The sequence below is a fragment of the Lemur catta genome, chromosome 14, assembly GCF_020740605.2.
Source record: "Lemur catta isolate mLemCat1 chromosome 14, mLemCat1.pri, whole genome shotgun sequence".
NCBI lineage: Eukaryota > Metazoa > Chordata > Mammalia > Primates > Lemuridae > Lemur > Lemur catta.
Window position 1 is genome coordinate 47,468,474 of NC_059141.1, and position 21,028 is coordinate 47,489,501.

Below are 21,028 nucleotides of genomic sequence, written 5' to 3' on the forward strand. Positions count from 1 at the left end.
GTAGTCCCAGCTACTTTGGAGGCTGAGGCAGGAGGATTGCTTGAACCCAGGAGTTTGAGGTTGCAGAGAGCTATGACCATACACTCTAGTGGGGGCAACAGAACAAGACTCTGTTTCAAAAAAAAGAAAGAAATCCGACAACTCATTCTCCTTATTCTTAAAGAGTAGAATTCAGCTTTGACATTTCACCTCTCAAGCTTGGCTCAGCAAGTTATGCTACTCCCTGATGAAAAAGAAAATTAAGCACATTTTATGTCGAAGGTGCTCAGTGAGAAAAAGGCAGCACCTAGCTCTCTTATCTTATCAATCACGCAGTGACTTTCAATGTTAGCAATCTCATGTTTAGATTGTTACCTGAAGAAAGGCAAAGCAAATTGTCCTGAATGCTGATTCTACTGTTTTGGTGGGAAAAAATTTCTAACAGGCAAGTGGCAAACAACAAAACTTTTGAAAAAGGAGGCCTGGGGAGAGTCCGGTGCAGTTTCATAATGGGTATGAATAGTTATTTTGCTGCCTTACCCCCCTCCTTTCTTTCTGGGTTTTGATGTGGATCTCTTTTCTATTTGTTCAGGAAATTGTGACGTGAGTTCTGGGCAGGGTTTGAGGTTTTGGAACATTTTCTAAAAGGGACAGAGAGCACAGCGCTACATTTCCTAATCGTGAGGTTGGGGTGCAGCCGGTAGGGCTGGAGTGAGCTGGTCATGATGCAGCGGCTACTCAAGTGCAGTGGGCTTGTCCTTGCTCTTGCCCTCATCCTGGTTTTGGAATCCCCGGTTCAAGGTAAGACTTGGGAGTCTTGCTCCTCTCTAATCTTCTCTGTAAGCCCCAGAGTCCACACAAGTGATTCTGCTCATTTTAAGGTACAAAATGCATAATACTGTGGGGAAGAAGGCAAAGAAGAAGGATTTGGGGTCGCCGAACTCCTTGGTGTGAGTTCAATTTGATACCAAAAAAATTAAACTCTGAGGCAGGTACGGTCTTGTAAACTCTTACTATGATGGAAATGTGCTATTTTATTTTTAGATGAAAATGTGTGGTTTATAAATTTTAAAAGCTCAAGTAAGGAATATAGAAAACGACCCATGTGTCAGTTGGATGGAGGAGACAGCACCTTTGAGTGTTTTGGAGTATCCACCTGCTCCTGAGTGTCTGAGTCAACCCCAGGTTTTAATGCATGATATTTTTTAACACTAGGAGATGTTATTTTTTAATTGGGGTAAATTTGTGTGTATTTTTTTCTTTTTTCTTTGTAATTTGGTTCTTACTGAAAATTGAGTTGTGGTTAGATATAGTTAATGCAAACCATTTCAGATTTTAAAGAGAAGCCAAAGAATGTTAGTATTTGTGCTGTTGCTCTGTTGCTCAGAGAAACATCACATTTGGAAATACCTTCTTAGGTTTCTCTATCATTTAGAGTTGTTTAGTCAGACTGAAACAACTTAAAACCTCTAATGACCAAGAACATGAAAATGATCAGTTTGTAACAAAATACCATTTCTTCTCGTTTGGTAAATAAGGAATAGTGTCTAAATAAGACAGAGGTCATGGCTGGATAAATAGATGGCAGAACTTATAGTAGAAAAACATTAAGTTCCCCCAAATGGTAAGGGAAATGTTGAGTCACAGTGACATACATGTCCTGAATTTGTTTCTTCGAAGTGACTTCTAGTTGTCCTGATCTTACTTCCTATGGAAATGGAATCTCGCAGTTGATCTCAGAGACATTCATTTTATATTGGAAATTTGTAAAATCATTTTCTTCTAGTTATATTAACATTGAAGAAAAACACCAAATAATGTTGCTGAAACTTCATTAATCTATTTATTTTTAAAGTATAAAGCATTGTTAATTGTAGGGAACAGGCTTTACTTGGATCTTTTCAGGAAAATCTTCAGCTTGATGAAATAATTCTCTAATAACGATGTATTCTGGCAAGACCTAGAGCAGAGAGGTCCATACCTGTAGCACAGACTCGAGCGACCAGGCGGTGTTGGGCATACCCCAACCAGAGCTATGGAAGTCTTTATATTTTCAAAATTTCCCAGAAATGCCACATTCCCCACTATGACTCGTTAAGTAAAACTAATATGAAAACAAAAAAATTTCCTTGTATAGTATGTATTCATTAGAAAGAAATGAAGAAAAAAGGAAATTATCATGCAATTGTATAAAATACTAGCGTTTATGTCATCACTTGGTAGATTCAGCTCTTTGTTAGAAAAGGAAACCAAAAACAGAGACAATGAATGAACTGACAAACTAGAGTTTCCAAAGAAAGGCATTGAACTTGGCATAGAACTCAAGGCGTGTGCCCACGTGTGAACATGCAGGGAAGCAGATGGCCACCCATGGCTGCATGTATGCGTGATCGCAGCACGGGCTGCAACGCAAACAGCCACGACACCATTTCATCACCTTCATGTGACGCCAGATGAGATCTGGATAACATTCTTCCCCCATCTTTTAAAATATGTTTACTCAAACCATTGGTTAGAATGATCAGATGAACTAGGCTTTTGGCTTGCTTTTACTGAGCACATTCAAAACTATCTTAGTTACTATATTAGTTTGCCGGGGCTGCCATAACGAAGTACCGCACAGTGTGTGGCTTAAACAACAGAAATTTATTTCCTCCCACTTCTAGAGGTTATAGTCCAAGATCGAGGTGTTGGCAGGGTTGGTTTCATTTTGAGGCCCCTCTCCTTAGCTTATAGATGGCACCTTCTGCCTTGTCTTTTCACGGCCTTTCCTCCACGCATCTGTGTCCTAAGACCCTCTTCTCATAAAGATACTAGTCATTGGATTAGAGCCACCCTAATGACCTCATCTTAACTAATTACATCTGCAATGACCCTATTTCCAAATAATCTCATATTGTGAGGTACTACAGGTTAGAACGTCAACATATGAATTTGAGGGGGACACAATTCAGCCCATAATATTCTTATTTTTCCTGTAAGTCAAAGCCAAGTAAAGACGTGGTGTGAAACTATGTCTACTGAGCACAAAGAAACGGAAATTTGGGGATCTGTGGGAAAGCCTGGAGAGCACAGATGGCTAATCTATTTCATGCGGAGCTCCAGGAGATTACTGATGGGGCCTGTGAATACTACACTCTTCTTGCCTCTCCTTTTCAAAGATGCCCATCAAGAGAGAAAATGGAACCTCCACCACCAGGTGTGGCCAAGGGGGCCACACCTGTGTGATCGCTCTGCATGTCTACTGATGATATTGATTCCAACCATGTGTGCTGCTGTTTGTAAAGTGATTTCCACACCCATTCCCTGGTAATCAGCATCACATTCCCTGTGAGGAGGAATTAGCACCAATTTATAGAGGAGAAAACTAGATCTGACATTCTTCATCTCATTTGCTCTACACATCAAACTCCTGCAAAAAAATTGTGAATCTTGCCTAAGGTCCATTACAACTAATTAATGGCAGAACTGGTCACCTGATTTCAAGGTCAGAATTAACTTTACTGTAGCTTGTGGATAAGAGGTTTTCTTTAATTAAAACAAAGAACCTTCCTTTGACTGTTTCCTACTGAGTTGAGGGAGAAATTGAAAGTAAACTTGGAGTTTTTTATAGCTTATCAAACCATGCAAGGGCAGGGGAGCTTATCCATCTTGTAGGATTGATAGGCCAACAAGAAGTAACTCCAGCTTAGACATTTCTCTCCTTCATGGTAGTTACTGCTGAAGTTTCCATTAAATTAGTAAATTATGATTATGTTGTTGGAAAAATTAGTACCATAACATAAAAAGATACAGAGCACCTACTGGAGAAAGTTGTGTGTTCTGGTAACATTTACTCATAGATAGTATGTTGGTAAAGCAGGACTTGGAGGTTGGGGGGAGGTGGGAGGGCAAGTGGGGGAAGGGATTCAAATAAAAATCATTCTTTCCCCTGGAATTCACTGCAAAATTAGCCAGCAGATCCTATAAGTGGGTCTTTAGGAAGATAACCTTTCTGTCCACAAGAATATTCCCTTTTATTTTTTAAATGACGATAATCATGAGACATTTATTTCAAGCAAGATAGAGTCAAGATGCTCTTGCAACTTCAGGGGCTGGAACCGGACGTTTTCACATCTTGCCAACGCTCTTGAATAGCTATGTCAGGAATTTTGTGCCTGTAACCACGTTCTTTATTTTAAAGTACACTTAACATCATCAGCCCCAAATTAAGTAGACTTTTGGAGTGGAAGCACTTCTACCTTTGATTTCTTTGTACATTTTTTAACAGTTTTATTTTTTTAAGATAGACTCTTGCTCTGTAGCCTGGGCTAGTGTGCTGTAGTGTCAGCCTAGCTCACAGCAACCCCAAACTCCTAGGCTCAAGCAATCCTCCTACTTCAGCCTCCCAAGTAGCTGGGACTACAGGCATGCCCCACCACACCTGGCTAATTTTACTATTTTTAGTAGGGCTGGGTCCTCTCTCTTGCTCAGGCTGATGTCGAACTCCTGAGCTCAGGCGATTCTCCGGTCTTAGCCTCCCAGAGTGCTAGGATTACAGGCGTGAGCCACCGCACCTGGCCTTAAGAGCTTTATTAAGATAGTGTTCACATACCATAAAATTCACCCATTGAAAGTGTTCAATCCAATGGTTTGCTTTACATTCGCAGAATTCTGCAACCATCACCATAGTTGCTTTTACATTTTCAACATGCCCCAAAAGAAAGCCCTCTTTTTAAATTTTAATAGCTGAGAATTTGAACTCTGGGGAAATTTTGTATTTTAGAGATATTTTTTACTAATTTGTCAAAGGTTGTATTTGTTATACTAGTGAAAAGATGTGGTCTTTCACCTGGATGCTTCCTCATAAAGCATTGTTTTTATTTTTCTGTTTAACTTCCCACGCAAGCAAGCATTTCCTCAGCTTGGTGTTCAGTGTGTCAGCCACATGCAGAGGAGATTGCCTAGACCTGCTCTGTCCAATACAGTAGCCATGAGCCACCTGTGGCTACTGAACACTTTGAGACATGCTGTAATGTAAAATATACATGATTTGGAACACTTGGGATGAAAAAAGAATGTAATATATCCCATTAATAACTTTGCATTGATTACATGTTGAATGACAATATTTTGAATACATGGGGTTAAATAAAATGTATTAAAATTATTTTCACCTGTTTGTTTTTATTTTTTTAAATATGGCTGATAGAACATTTTAAATGCCCTTTGTGGTTTGCTTTATGTTTCTGTTGGATGGTACTAGTCTAGACTGCATGGGGTGTGAAAACATTGCCCTCTGCTGGAGGAGATGTTGGATTTTTATCCCACTTACAAGAAGAAGTTTCTAAGTAGCAATTAGATGCCAAACTAATGCTGCCTCAGGAAAAAAATCAGAAAAGGAGAAAGAAGTTGCAAATAGTAGGAAATAACCTACCATGTGCAGAGGCTTGTGCTGGGTACTTCACATTCTGTTATCTCATTTGAACAACAACTCTTTGGTATATCATTATTCAGATTTCAAAGACCATAAATCGATGGTCAGAGGGTACTACATGGTAGAATAGGAATTTACATTTAAATTTAAATTTACAAGCTGTCTACCATCAGAGATAAGTGATTGTTCTCCTCCTCACCATCATCAGAGAAAGTAGCATTAAAGAGCTCTGACCATGGTGCTGGGTACCATTCTAAGAACCTAACATATCTCATTGTTAATCTATTACTGTTCCCATTTACAGAAGAGGAAATTGAGGCACAGGAAGGTTAAGCTGACCAAGATCACACAGCGAGTAACGGGCAGACATTGAGATGTCATCTTGCCTGCCTTGTCCCCAGCCTCCAGGCAGTGACAGAGCTAACCCATTTTAGACAACTAGCTGTCCCAGCCCAGACACTGTAAGCTATACTCAGGAGTCACAGGAAAGATTATGATAGAATATTAGTTGCAAAGAAAAGAAAGAAAGAAAGAAAGAACAGACAAACCAGTGGGAGAATATTTACTTTTTTTCTACATTAGAGTGTTTTAATATTTATATTTTTAAAAGAATCTTGTTTATTATAGCAATCTAGAAAACAAAATGAGAAAAAATCACCAAAGATTCTACCACCATAGTTATTTTTGTGTGTTTCCTCCCATTTTCCCCCAACATCTGTTTGTATAGTTGAAACTATTATGCATACAAAGTGGTATTCTGATTTTTTCCACTCATTTTTAAAGGTAGGTTTTCCCATGATGCTACATAGTTTTTTCCATAACTACTTTTTAAAGATTTGGTTGATATTCTCTCTCAGGAGTATAACTTATCTGAGTGTTTTACATTGTTTTGTGCTGTTTTTCAAGAATTCTAGACATGTTCCTTCATGCTAGGCAATTATTAGTAGCGCTTGTTAGTTAGAATAAAGTGTGTGCTTGGGGTGGGGAGGAGATGACCTTCTGAAGAACGGTGAAGTATTTCTCACACCAGGCTTCCATCCTTGCTAAATTGAGGAATGAACATTTTATTTCATGAACTAATAAAGGATCTCCCATATAACCTCATAACACCAGATTTGGAGCCTCTTCCCTAGAAATTCAATTCAAAAGAAACTGTGAGAAACTCTGATATTCCAATTTGCCTGTTCCTCTGTGAATAGAGGAGGCTTGTTCTTATGAAGTCTCAGTGCAAAGAAAGAGGATAAGTTTTGCTGCCTTTTTTTTTTGAGACAGGGTCTTGCTCTGTTGCTCAAGCTAGAGTGCAGAGATGTCATCATAGCTCACTGCAACCTCAAGTTCCCAGGCTGAAGTGATTCTCCTGCCTCAGCCTCCCTAGTAGCTGGGACTACAGGTGTGCACCACCACGCCAAGCTAATTTTTCTATTTTTCGTAGACACAGGTCTCATGATGTTGCTCAGGCTGGTCTCAAACTCCTGGCCTCCCAAAGTGCTAAGATTACAGGCATGGGCCACTGTGCCAGTCTGAGGACAAGTTTTTAGATAAACCTTTCATTCCTAAGGACACCATCTGGTCCTAAAACACAAGAACTAGGATTCTGTAATATCACAGGTACTAGTCAGTATATTCCTTAACCTTTCTGAACTGATTCAACTCATCTCTATAAAAAGAGGCAGGCTTTGGGCCTGGCACCACATTCAGGTCTTTATAAGCATTTTCTCATTTAATTTTTGTGACAAGCTTATGACACTATTAGTATCTTCATTTTGCAGTGGAGTTTCAGAGAAGTTAAGATTTCATAACTAGTCAGTAGCAGAGCTGGGACTTCACTCCGGAAATTAATTCTAAAGCCTATTCTAACCTCAAACTCTCTGCTACTTTTTGGAGTGTTATGAGAAGGACAATATATATAAATGGCTGGCACATTGTGGGTGCTGCTGTTATATATTTCTTTCTTTTTTTTTTTAAAGGGGGAAGGGGAGTCTTCTAGGCAAGAATATTAAGGGGGTGGGGGGAAGTGAGGAGGGTTGTCTAATTGCCTGGCTTTTTATTTTGTTGAGACAGAGTCCTCACTCTGTTGCCCTGGGTAGGGTTCAATGGTATCATTGCAGCTCACAGCAACCTCCAATGCCTGGGCTTAAGTGATCCTCTTGCCTCAGGCTCCTGAGTAGCTGGGACTACAGGCTCATGACACAATGCCCGGCTGATCTTTTTTTTTTCTATTTTTGGTAGAGACAGGGTCTCACTCTTGCTCAGGCTGGTCTCGAACTCCTGAGCTCAAATGATCCACCCACCTCGGCCTCCTCAAGTGCTAGGATTATAGGCGTGAGCCACCGGGCCCGGCCAGCTGCTGTTATATTAATGGACATAAAACCTGTCCACATTTTACCTTCTCCTGAGTTTAGAATCTATTTAGTTAAGAACTTCTTAGGGACTAAGTGATTAGAAGCTCTGTAATAAATACTTACTATGTGGGTTCCCTTGTTTGGGCAGGTTATCCTATGCGGAGAGCCAGGTACCAGTGGGTCCGCTGCAATCCCAACAGTAATTCTGCAAACTGCATTGATGAAAAGGGACCAATGTTTGACCTTGCTCCAGGTGAATCCAACAGGATCCTCCCTCCAAGGATGGACAGTTTTTCGTAAGTGGACTTTCTGATTTTAATTTTTTTAATTTTTTTTTTAGAGACAGGGTCTTGCTATGCTACCCAGGCTTATCTCAAACTCCTGGGCTCAAGCAGTCCTCCTGCCTCAGCCTCCCAAAGTTCTGGGATTACATACAGGCATGAGTCACTGTGACTGGCCCAATTTTAAACTGGTTGTAATTTCACAATCTCTGTTGAAATCTTGACACAGAAGTGGGAAGATTGTCCAGAGTTTTTCTCCAAGTGCCTGCTGTAGTAGTTTGGTTTTTATTGTGCAGTAGATGGTAAAATTGTACTGTATATACTGGTATATGAGAGGTACAAGCATACATAATTCATCTACATTTTTGCAAGGTTTTTTTTTATGGATGGCTGACATGATCATTGAGTACTTTTCACCAACAGGTACTGAAAATGATTGAACATTGTTTTACTTATGTAAACAAAACAGATTATCTATTAAAATCCAATAGGAGTTCATCACTGAATAGATAAACAAAATGTCATATATCCATACAAAGGAATATTATTTGGCCATAAAAAGAATGAAGTGCTGCTACAATAGTACAACAGTTGTAGTATATGCCACAACATAGATGAACCTTGAAAACACTATGCAGAGTGAAAGAAGCCAGACACAAAAAGCCACATATTATACGATTCCACTTACAGGAAATGTTTCAAATAGGCAAATCCCTAGAGGCAGAAATTAGAAAAGTGGTTGCCAGGGGCTGGGGGAAGAGAGTGACTGTTAAGGGGTATGGGTTTTTTGCGGGGAGGGTGATTAAAATATTCTGAAATTAGATAGTAATGATTAAAAAAAAATTGGGGAAAGGAAGAATAAATGGCCATGACTTGGAAAACAAAAATCCAACCTCTTCTTGATCAAATAAAACCTACTTTAATCTTGCAAAAAATACCCAGTATAAATTCCTAAGTAACAAAAAATTGAATTATATTCAAATTCATTATTTCAATGAATACCAATGTTATATAGCATGTGGCAAAAATGCATTAAGAAAAGGATTATCATAAAAGTTTTAGTCTTCAGGCTCAAACCTAGAAAATCACTCTCCTCAAAACCAGGCACTAGCCTGAGCAAGAGCAAGACCCTGTCTCTACTAAAAATAGAAAGAAATTAGTTGGACAACTAAAAACACATAGAAAAAATTAGCCGGGCATGGTGGCACATGCCTGTAGTCCCAGCTACTTGGAAGGCTGAGGCAGGAGGATCGCTTGAGCCCAGGAATTTGAGGTGCTATGAGCTAGGCTGATGCCATGGCACTCTAGCCCGGGCAACAGAGTGAGACTCTGTCTCAAAAAAAACAAAACAAAACAAAACAAAACCAATAGGTAAATCATCATGCCCCAAACCAGGAAAACCTGTGATCTGTTTGGGGGATCCTGGTGACTTGGTTTATCACTTGCATTCCCTGCATTAGAGATTACATCATAGCAATTCTCAAAGTGCAACTTTGCAGTCCTACCCCTGTGCTCTGACTTTAAAACCACAGCATTAAGTTTGAACATAATATGACAGCATGCTCCATTATTTTAAGTCAGGGGTTTCGATAATAATTCATTTAAATCTAAAACATTAGGGAAATAACCCAAAATCTCCAAAACAATCCTTTCATACTATTTCTTCTCTCCTCATATCTCACCTATTTTCCCTCCCCAAAGCCAGTAACTTTGCTTCTCACTCTGACATTCTGCTTTCCCTCCTGTCACTGTAGATGAATGGTCCCTGCCTCTGTGCCGATCCAACGCTGGGCTCTTTTGTCCTCACACCCACTGCTAATTTAATCTTTGGGTTACCTCCCTATCCCCTGTTTGGCTTCACTTCTCCTCCCTGTGCTGGGATTACAGGCATGAGCCACCACACCTGGACTGGAGAGTATTTTGTGGGGAAGAAATGAAATGTTAATATGCTGGTATATATAATGCTTAACTTGTTATACAGAATTTTTCAAAAGTGAGCTTTGTTGAAGTACTGTAAACTATCAGAAGTTTCATGGAAATTTTGATTTAAGAAAAAATGCCATCTGTCTAGGTAGACTTAGTTGTTTTTTTATCCTTTCTTTAGGGAGAAAATGAAAAAAGAGGTCTTTTTTTAAAAAAAATGACTCCAGGAATAAATTTCAAGTATAGGATTGCTATGCTAGTGATAAGAAAATTAACACTGTTTATATGAGTCTTCAATAGACGTGGAATTGGTAAGTGCAATGAGTTAGGTACAATAAGTATAGGAAATACAAAGGAAAATTTGACTTTTTTTTTTTTTGCCTTAAAGCATTGAATAATTGGGAAGCTTTTAACTGTTAATTCGAGCAATTGGGGGGCTGCATATATTTCATTATCTTAAAAAACTATTATAGTTATCTTCCTCATAGCTCAAACTTTACTGTGTTTTCTTCATTTTTCTTTCACACTTTCAAATAACAAGATTCCAGAACGTGGATGATATCTTCCCCATTTCTGAAGACTCCTCTGGGTCAGGCTCCGGCTCCGGCTCAGGATCTGGAAGTGGCTTCCTAACTGAAACGGAACCAGAGTACCAGCCAGTAGATGAAACTGATGCTTTCTATTACAACCCTAAGTCTCTTGCCAGGAATCTGCCCTCAGACAACCAGGACTTGGATCAAGATGGATTCAAAGAGGATTTTATTATATAAAAGACAGGGTTTCCCCACCTTGACGCCAGGCAATGTATTCAGCATATTTCGGGTACCACGGTTAAATGATTTATCTTGGGACAAAGAGTTTTATAGAAATTTTAAAACATCTGAAAAAGAAGCTTAAATTTTATCATCTTTTTTTTTCTCATGAGTTCTTAAAGAATTGTTCTTTAATTCTGTTATCTGTCCTATTGTTCTGGAAAATACCTGCATTTTGGGGTATCATATTCAACCAATATCACTGTGAAATTAATCAGATTCCCATGTCTACAAAATTGCTTTAAATAATAAATTATACTGTTTTTTAAAATTTCAGTTTGAGAAGCAAATTGACAGGCAATATTTCATATCTAAGTCTTCAGAAACCTTATTCTGTGAATTACAGATATGCTCCTTTTCTTATGAAAACAAAACAAAAAACAAGATGAAACAGTGAATTCATAGAATGGGTGTTTGACATGTGCTACAAAGTGAAGTGCACTATACTATTGCCATTGGATGTGTTTGCAGAGCTAGTGGACATTGTTTATCTAGAAGTATGATAGCTATTACAATTAGATTACTGAAGTTAGCACGGTTGTGCTCTCAATACCTCATATTGCTTTACCTTTTTTTCCTGGATATCTGTGTACTTTCAAATGTTACTCTATTAAAGCAGAAATATAACTAAAGGGTTAAGCTGTCTGAGATCTCTTGTTCTAAACTCAGGAAATAATTATTTTTAGAAACAATTATTTTTGGCCAGATATTTCCCTAGAAGTCTCATCAATAAAACATCTTAAAAATTATTCTACAGTGAGTGCAAATTTTGCAACCGGAATCCTGCCATATTAACAGGTAGATAAGGAAAGAGAGTTACACTTGTCAAAGCACTTCCTCACCTGAAGGATAGTCCCATCTCTGTTCCCCTTAGTTCTGAGAAGCCCACCAGCACCACTGTCATGGATTCTGTTCCGCACCATCCAGATCCCCTCTTCAGAACTGAGGACTTATTCAAATTAATCTCTGCTGCAAAGAGCCACCTTACCCAAGTCATGCCCCTTCGCAGGGTAGTCTGCATCCAATGACTAGTTGATGTGGGCTTATAAAGGCCTGGTCACTCCCCTGAACTTAGAAGGGCCATATAGATGCAGAACTCTCTTTGGGGTCAGCTGAGGCTTTGTCAGGAATACTTTGCAGCTCAATTTCTTCCTTTCCTCAGTTTGGCTTCCTTCCATTCCCCTCACAGGTGTCCTTCTGAGAGTGTTCCCCTAGAAACTTTCTGCTAGTTTCCATCTCAGAGTTTGCTTCTTGGAGAATACAACTTGTGATAGTTGGTGCCTGGAGGTTTAGAAAATGGGTGCTAAGATGGGATTTGGGAGCTAGATTGCCTGCTTCCTGGCTGGCAATGAGGACTCCATCCCTGGCTGTAGATGGAGCACAGGCACGAGGTAGCATTGCAATTGTTAAAGCTTTCACTGGCGATGAACTGGGATGGTATTCCCATGGAAGGGAGCGCACCAGGGTGCAATATACTAGGCATTTGAACAATATGAGGCAGTAGTAATTATAAAGGCAATGGTATTGGATGGCTATTGCTGGAGTTAATGCTTTTGAAAGAGAGAGCGAAAAGCCAAGGATGATTAATTAAAGGCTAAATGTGAAAACCAGAAAAAAAAAGAAACAAAAAAGAAACAAACTCTCTTCTTACTCATAGGAGTAGCAAAGTTCCAAGAATGTTAAATTGTCAGCCTAGCTGAGACTGTCATGCGAGCTCAGGGTCTTGACTGGGAACAAATGGGACCCTGAGAGATGGAGACATCTGGGTTGATATAGTCAGATCCTGAGTCCCCAGATTTCCTTGAACCTCTCAACCTGTAGAAGAGGCCCACTCTTTAAGAACTAATGCTTAACAAGCACCACATATACTCACCATCAAATTGGTATTAACTGATCAACACTTACATGCACATATAGTAGCAACATTCACTGAGTGTCAGGCAGGTGGGAGGGGGAAGGAGGAGATGGGTATACTCACAACTAATGGGTGTGGTATGGACACACTTGAAGCTCTGACTTGGGCGGGGCAAAGGCAATATATGTAATCTAAACGTTTGTACCCCTGTAATATGCTGAAATAAAAAAATAAAAAATAAATTAAATAAAGAACTAATGCTTTCCTCTTGAAGATGATTAAGAGGCCTCTACCCTTAAAGACTGTACGCACCTTCCTTCAAGATCTGTCCCCACCTCCCCTCCTAGCCACCAGATGAATATCAAAGATAAGTTATAATATAAACCAACAGGGAACTATTGGGCCTGCTAAGGAGAAAAGGTAATATACTCTGAAGGTTCTATACAACTTAGCTGATACATAAAGCTGAGAGAGTATCTATAAGACTTAATTCTAGAAGTGCTTGATCCTGGGGTGGAGATAGAACATAAAGTTGAACAAAGGAGTGTTTAGCAATGTGGGACATTCCCCTTAGGATGAAATATTGTTTTTGACTTATTGGTAATTCACTTTCTTTGATAATTTACTTTCTTATAAACTGTGGGAATACTCCTCTGGGATACAGGTTTTAGCACCCTGGCAAGAACCCCAGGAGAAGGTGCTGACACTCTGCGGGAATGGTTCTTAGAAGCCTGGAGAAAGTGACAGCCCACTCTTAAGTGAAGTAGAAATACTAGAACTGCCATGGCAGGCTGTGGAAGAAGGGGTCAAAAGGTTTAAGGAAATGAGAATGCTAGAATGAACAGACCATGTACACCTTGAAAACCCATCAGATGACAGTTCTGCAGGAAGGCCAAAGCAATGACGAACATACCGGTGAGAGGAACCAGCACCTCGGAGCCATCGGTGGTGGCCCTCCTCTGAAGGGCAGGGTTGGTGGTAGATGTTACAGAACTGTGCTCATTAATAGCAGTGGGAATGATGGGTATCAAAATAATAGAGACCAAGTGGTAGTGCTCAGCCATCGGGAGCCAAGTGGGGCAATTATCATAACGAGCAGCAAGGTCAGAGTGGTATCCAGGGGAGACTGATGGGCACCAAGTTAGGAGGCAGCATCTCTAGGGGCTAGGTAGTTGTGTAGCCAGCAAAGGTATTGCTCAATCTATTTGTATTAGGCAGGGCTCACCAGAGAGACAGAACCAACAGGATATAGATAGATAGAAAGATGAGAGGAGGTTTATTAGGGCAATTGGTTCATGCCAGTATGGAGGCTGAGGAGCCCCACCATAGGCCGTTTGCCGGCTGGACAACCGGGGAAGCCAGTGGTGTGACTGTCCAAGTCCAAAGGCCTCAGAACCAGGGAAGCCAACAGTGTAACTCTTAGTCTGAAGCTAAAGGCCTGAGAACCTGGGGGAACACTGGTGCAAGACCTGGAGTTTTGATGTCCAAGAGTGGGAGAAGAAAGGTGTCTCAGCTTCAGGAGGGAGAGAGTGTGAATTCACCTTTCTGCCTTTTTGTTCTATCCATGCCCCCACCTGATTGGATGGTGCCTGCCCACATTGAGGGTGGATCTTGGACACTCAATCCACCAATTTACAAACTAATCTCCTGTGGAAACGCCCTTACAGACACACCCAGAAATAATGCTTTACTTTTTATCTAGGTATCCTTTAGGCAAGTTGACACCTAAAATAAACCATCACATTATTCAACCAGAAAAATCAAGGATGGATGATCAGGAGCTTTAGGGCAACTACCTCAATCAAAAAAAGTGTGATGCCTTTGACCAGTTTTCTTACCTAAGTCAGTTGTGCAGATGTGGAACCCACTGACTAGAGAGAGGCTAGTTCTTCTAAGGACCCTGTGACACCATGTATATACAGTGCTGATTCCCCTAATGCTTAGCCAAAGGGACCTATGGCCATTCACTCCGGTACTTTCTACTGGGGAAAAGGGGAATATTCAAATGTCTCAAGGACAGTTGGTCACAGGATCTGAACTGATTTTGATACACAGGCCCAAAGCATCATCATGGCCTCCCCTTTAGCGGGGGCATATGGGGTCAGGTAATAAGTGGAATCTTCACCCAGGTCTGGCTCACAGTGGTCATTTTTCCAATCCCTGAGTATATAATGAAAATAGCCTTACTTGGCAGTTAGTACAACTCCCACGTTGGTTTCTTGACCTGTGTGATAGGAGCTATTGGAATGGGGAAGACCAGGTGGAAATTTCTGCAGCTACTCTTCTCCCATCGGTAGATCAAAACCAATATTTCATCCGAAGGGAAATGTCAGAGATTAGTATCACCTTTAAAAATCCTGTAGAATGGGCCAGGCATGATGGCTCATGCCTGTACTCTAGCACTTTGGGAGGCAGAGGTGGAAGGATTGCTTGAGGCCAGGAATTTGAGATCAGCCTGAGCAAGAGCAAGACCCCATCTCTACAAAAAGATATTACTAGAAAAATTAGCTGAGCATTGGTGGTGTGTGCCTATAGTCCTAGCTACTTGGGAGGCTGAAGCAGGAGAATAGCTTAAGCCCAGAGTTTGAGGTTGCAGTGAGCTAAGATGACATCGCTGCACTCTAGCCCGGGTGACAGAGTGAGACCCTGTCTCATTAAAAAAAAAAAACAAAAGTAGTCTGGGGTAAAGGTATGTGAATGGACCAATGAGAGAAGACACAAAATGTGAATATTTTTGTATCAGATGTTAATGCCCATCAGAAAGCATCTATCACAGAAGAGACTAACAATGAGGTAGACAAAATGACTTGGGTGGATGTCAGTCATCCTCTGTCATAGACCACCCTGATGCTAGCACAATGAACATCTGGAAGCGTGACCAGAGTGGCAGGGTTGGAGGCTCCCACTAAGACTGATCTAGCCACTAATGCTGCCAAATGTCCAATATGCTAGCAACAGAGCTCATTGCTGAGCCACTCATATGGCACTATCCCTGAAGGAGACCTTGGTGGCAAGCTGGCTATATTAGGTCCCTTCTATCCTAGAGGGGCCAGAGATTTGTTCTAATAGGAATAGAACATATTCCAGGTATGGGTTTGCCTTTCCTGTTCATGGGGTCTCCAGCAGCATCAATATCTAAGGGCTTACAGAGTGTATGATTCACCAATAGGATTTCACATATAACACGGCGTAGTAACATTACAAGGAGGTGCAGCAGTGGGCACACAACCATAGAATCTGTCACATCACCTAGATGCCACCAACATGACAGAATGATGGGTCTGTTGAAGGCACAACTGAGAGGCCAGCTTGCCTATGATATACTGAGGTTAGGATATTATCCACGATGCAGTATGTATGCTAAATCAATAACCTTTATATGGCGCTGTGTCCCTAACAGGTACAACACATGAGTCCAGGAACCCAGGAGTGGAAGTATGAGAGAACCCATTTAACATCAAAACTACATGAGGAGTTTGTGCTTCCCATTTCTGCAACTTTGTTTTGCAGATTAGATGTTGTAGTTCTTTGTGGGAAATGTTTCCATCAGGGGACATGGTAAGAGTCCTATTAAACTTTAAGCTATGGAGAGATAATGAGACTGGTAGATAGAGTATGAGTTTTAGCACTGCAAAGTCCTGGCTTAAATACCAGTTTCACTCTTTATTAGCTATGTATCTATCTATCTATTTATTTAGAGAGAGTCTCACTCTGTCACCCTGGGTAGAGTGCAGTGGCGTCATCATAGCTCACTGCAACCTCAGCCTCCTGAGTAGCTGGGACCACAGGCATGCACCAGGATGCCCAGCTAATTTTTCTATTTTTAATAGAGATGGGGTCTTGCTCTTACTCAGGCTGGTCTTGAACTCCTGAACTCAAGAAATTCTCCCACCTTGGCCTCCCAGAGTGTTAGGATTACAGGCCTGAGCCACTGCGCCCCAGCAACTATGAAACTTTAGACAAGTGACCTAGTTTAGCTAAGTTTGTCTGGGGAGAGCAGTATAGCAAAGAGGTTAATCATGTGGACTCTGGAGCCAGATCATCTGGGTTCAAAGCTCTGTCACTTACCAAACAGGTAACCCTAGATAAGTTACTTTATCTCTCTGTACCTCAGTTTCCTCCTCTTTAAAATGAGGATAATGAAAGTACCTACCTTTTAGACTTGTTGAGAATATTAAATAAATTAAGGTATGTAAAGTGCTAGGAACAATGCCAATGAGTAAGTGATTAATAAATGTGGGCTATTATCATTATCTGCACTATAGGTTAACAATATCTGCCCATAGTGGTGTGGTGAAGATTAACTGAAGCAACATATGGGATATGGTTAGCTCAGTGTTTGGCACATAGAAGGTCCTTAGAAAATTATAATTATGAAAATATGTGTTATAGCTACTTCATAAGATTATTTTAAAGATGCCATCTATGTGCTAGGTTCTGGGGATAAAGAGGGAAACAGACACACCAGATGGTCTTTGTTCTTGAGCTTAGAGTCTAAAAGGGATTGAATGAGAGTGAATGTAATACATTAGTCTTGCCTGGCACAAAGGAAGGTAGATAGCTGGCAGTAAATATTATCAGGCACATAGAGGAAATAGTATATGACTCGTGTAGGTTTTTTCTAACTCTTACGCTGTTACATTTTGGGTTCTATTTGTCAATCAACCATTTACCATAATTACAAGGAGTTTTTTGGGGGAGGTTGAGCATTGGGAGCTTCATTCAATTTGTACTTTTGAGTAACAGTCTAATTCATAGTCACTTTTCTCATCTGGTATTATATGATCCACAAAAGGCTACTGAGGATCAAGCCACCAGGAATTAATAGTTGAGACTACTCACAACTTAGTGAAGGAAACCCAAATAACTATCAGACATTTTACATTATAGATATTTCCTTACATTTATAATAATTATAAAGAGGTAGCAAAGATGATGATTGATTTTGCAGAACCTTTTTGTCTCCACTGCCTCAGTATGTTGTCTGTTTTACCATTTGAGTCACTATTTAAAATATTAATACAACTGATCTTTCAGAACTGTATTTGTCTTCTTAGGTTTATTCATACTAAACTAGGATTTTTCAGCCCCCAGTATTGACATTTCTTTTTTTAATAGAGACAGGGTCTTGCTCTGTTGCCCAGGCTGGACTGCAGTGGTGCAATCATAATTCACTAATCTTGAACTCTTGGGCTCAAGGGATCTCACCTCAGCCTCCCTAGTAGTTAGGACTACAGGTATGTGCCACCATGCTCAGCTAATTAAAAAACATTTTTTTAAGAAAACCCCAAAGGCAATCACAGCAACAGCAAAAATAAATGGGACCTGATTAAATTAAAAAGCTTCTACACAGCCAAGGAAATAATCAATAGAGCAAATAGACAACCTACAGAAGGGGAGAAAATTTTTGCCTGCATAATATACATCTGATAAAGGGCTAATAACCAGAATCTACAAAGAACTCAAGCAAATCATCAAGAAAACATCAAACAACCCTATTAAAAATTGGACAAGGCCAGGTGCGGTGGCTCACACCTGTAATCCTAGCACTCTGGGAGACCGAGGAGTTTGGGACCAGCCTGAGCAAGAGCGAGACCCCATCTCTACTAAAAATAGAAAGAAATTGGCCAAGCAACTAAAAATAGAAAAAATTAGCTGGGCATGGTGGTGCATGCTTGTAGTCCCAGCTGCCTGGGAGGCTGAGGCAGGAGGATCGCTTAAGTCTAGGAGTTTGAGGTTGCTGTGAGCTAGGCTGATGCCATAGCACTCTAGCCCAGGCAACAAAGTGAGACTCTGTCTCAAAAAAAAAAAAAAAAATTGGGCAAAAGACATGAACAGAAGCTTTTCAAAAGAAGATAGACTAATGGCCAATAAACATATGAAAAAAATGCTCAGTGTCTCTAATCATCAGGGAAATGCAAATTAAAACCACAATGAGGTATCACCTAACTCCAGTGAAAACGGCTTTTATCAAAAATTCCCAAAACAACAGATGCTGGCATGGATGCAGAGAGAAAGGAACATTTATACACTGTTGGTGAGACTGCAAACTAGTTCAACCTCTGTGGAAAGCAGTACGGAGATACCTCAAAGAACTAAAGTAGACCTACCATTTGACCTGGCAATCCCACTACTGGGTATTTACCCAAAGGAAAAAAACACATTTTATAAAAAAGACTCTTATACTCGAATGTTTATAGCAGCACAATTCACAATCACAGAGATGTGGAGTCAACTCAAGTGCCCATAAAGACAGGAGTGGATTAATAAAATGTGGTATATGTATACCATGGAGTATTAGCCATAAAAAAATGGTAAACTAATACTTTTTGTAACAATCTGGATGGAACTGGAGATCATCCTCCTAAGTGAAGTGTCAGAAGAATGGAAAACAAACACTGTATATACTATTAAATTGAAACTAAATTATCAACACTCATGTGTACATGTGGTAGTAAAATTCAATGGAAATCAAGCAGGTGGCAGGGGATGGGTAAATTCACACCTAACAGGTACAATGACGATGCACACTATCTGGGTGATGGACACACTTATAACTTTGACTCAAACTGTACGAAAGTAATTCATGTAACCAAAACATCTGTATCCCTGTAATATTCTGAAAAATTAAAAAAAGAATTTTGTAGATACAAGGTCTTGCTTTGTTGTCCAGGCTGATCTCAAACTCCTGTGCTCAACCAGCCTCCTGCCTCAGCCTCCCAAAGTGCTGGGATTACAGGTGTGAGCCCTTGTGCCTGGCCAATTATACTCTTGGATGTACAAAAGTTTTAAACTTTGATGTTGTCCCATTTGCCTATTTTTGCTTTTGTTTTCTGTGCTTTTGGTGTCATATCCAAGAAATCATTGGCAAGTCCAATGTTGTGAAGTTTTTCCCTTATGTCTTCTTCTAGGAGTTTCATAGTTTTAGGTCTTTAATACATTTTTAGTTAGTTTCTATGTATATTGTAAGATAAAGGTCCAATTTTTCTTTTGCATGTGGAGATTAAGTTTTCCCAACATCATTTTTGAAGAATTCTCCTTTGAAGAATTGTCTCCATTAAGTGGCCTTGGCCTTGTCAAAGATCATTTGACCACATACACAAGGGCTTTTTTTTTTAAAGACTGTATTTTAGAGTAGTTTTAGGTTCATAGCAAAATTGAATCATATACTCCCTATACCACCCACACACTAATTTGCTTTTTCAAGCTTCTCGATGCACAAATTTAGATTACTGATTTTTTAAAAATTTTCCAAATATTTACATTTAAAGCTACGGATTTCCCTCTAAGCACTACTTCAGCTGCATCCCACAAATTCTGGTAAGTTGTATTACCTTTTAGTTCAAACTATTTTCAAATTTCCATTGATCTTTGATCTAGAGGTTTAGAATTATGTTGCTCAGTCTTCAAATATTTATGGAAACTTCTATCTTCTTTGTTTACTTCTAGTTTAACTCTATTGTGGTTAGAGACAGTACTCTGATTTCAATCTGCTTAAATTTGAGATTTGCTTTATGGCCCTGCTTCACAAACTGGATTTTGTTTTGTTATGCTGGGAAAATTACGGTGCCTTCAGAGTATGAATTTTTGTTTTCTGCTTTGATTATGTACAGAGTCCAGTGTGGTGATTCCACACTAAGCTCTGAAATCCTAACCAGTACTGTATTCATCTGGAGGTCCTCTAGCCGTAACACTACAGTGATGAGAGTAGTCTTCAGCAGCAGCACAGGGCTTTTTAGGAAGGCCTTTTCCTCTCCCAGAAGAGCAGGGCAGAACAGTTGACTTGTGAGCCCTCTACAGCAGCGGTCCCCAACCTTTTTGGCACCTGGGACCAGTTTCAGGAATACAATTTTTCCTCGGGTGGGGGGCGGGGCAGCGGAGCTCAGGCGGTGATGCAAGCGATGGGGAGCGGCTGTAAATACGTTGGCTCGCCTTCCCCCCCTTACCTCCTGCTGTGCGCCCCCCACACTTTTCCCAAGTTTCATGGAAGTTAATTTTTCCACAGACGGGGAGGGGGAGCTCTGCGGCCCAGACCCTGACAGGCCACGGACAGGTACCGGTCTGCGGGTCCCCGGCCCCGCGGTTGGGGACCGCAGCTCTACACGAGCTATCCGTGGACTTCAGGAAGCCACGGATGTTGTACCCTAAGATCTTTTTTTCCTATTGGTCTTCTATTCACAGGCAAGAAAGCTAACGAGTTCTCAAAACCCAGAAACTCTGGGAGGGAGAAGCTGGGTTGCGGTCCAGAAAGGTGGACGAACGCCTCACCCCTGGATTAAGAGAGCACATCTCTTGTGAGGCCTAAGGAAGCAGGGCCCAGGTAACAGCTCCCACCCTCGGCAACCCGGCAACCGGGCAACCCAGCCCAAGGAGAGTGCCTCCCGAACAAAGCCTTCTATTCTTCCTTCCTTCCTTCCTTC

At 40.6% G+C, this 21,028-nt stretch overlaps 1 protein-coding gene across 1 annotated transcript; it reads left to right on the forward strand.

Moving 5' to 3' along the window:
• The first annotated feature begins 634 nt into the window (after positions 1-634).
• SRGN (serglycin) lies at positions 635-11,385 on the forward strand. The gene is made up of 3 exons (XM_045569311.1): positions 635-780; positions 7,886-8,033; positions 10,483-11,385. Exons 1-3 carry the CDS (start codon positions 702-704, stop codon positions 10,709-10,711), a joined length of 456 nt encoding a protein of 151 aa, XP_045425267.1. The 5' UTR covers positions 635-701; the 3' UTR covers positions 10,712-11,385.
• The last annotated feature ends 9,643 nt before the right edge of the window (positions 11,386-21,028 follow it).

Coding starts and splice junctions, on each gene's coding strand:
- SRGN (XM_045569311.1), top strand. CDS start 702: ATGATGCAGCGGCTACTCAAGTGCAGTGGGCTTGTCCTTGCTCTTGCC. Junction 781..7,885: donor TTTGGAATCCCCGGTTCAAG/GTAAGACTTGGG, acceptor TTGTTTGGGCAG/GTTATCCTATGCGGAGAGCC. Junction 8,034..10,482: donor CCAAGGATGGACAGTTTTTC/GTAAGTGGACTT, acceptor TCAAATAACAAG/ATTCCAGAACGTGGATGATA.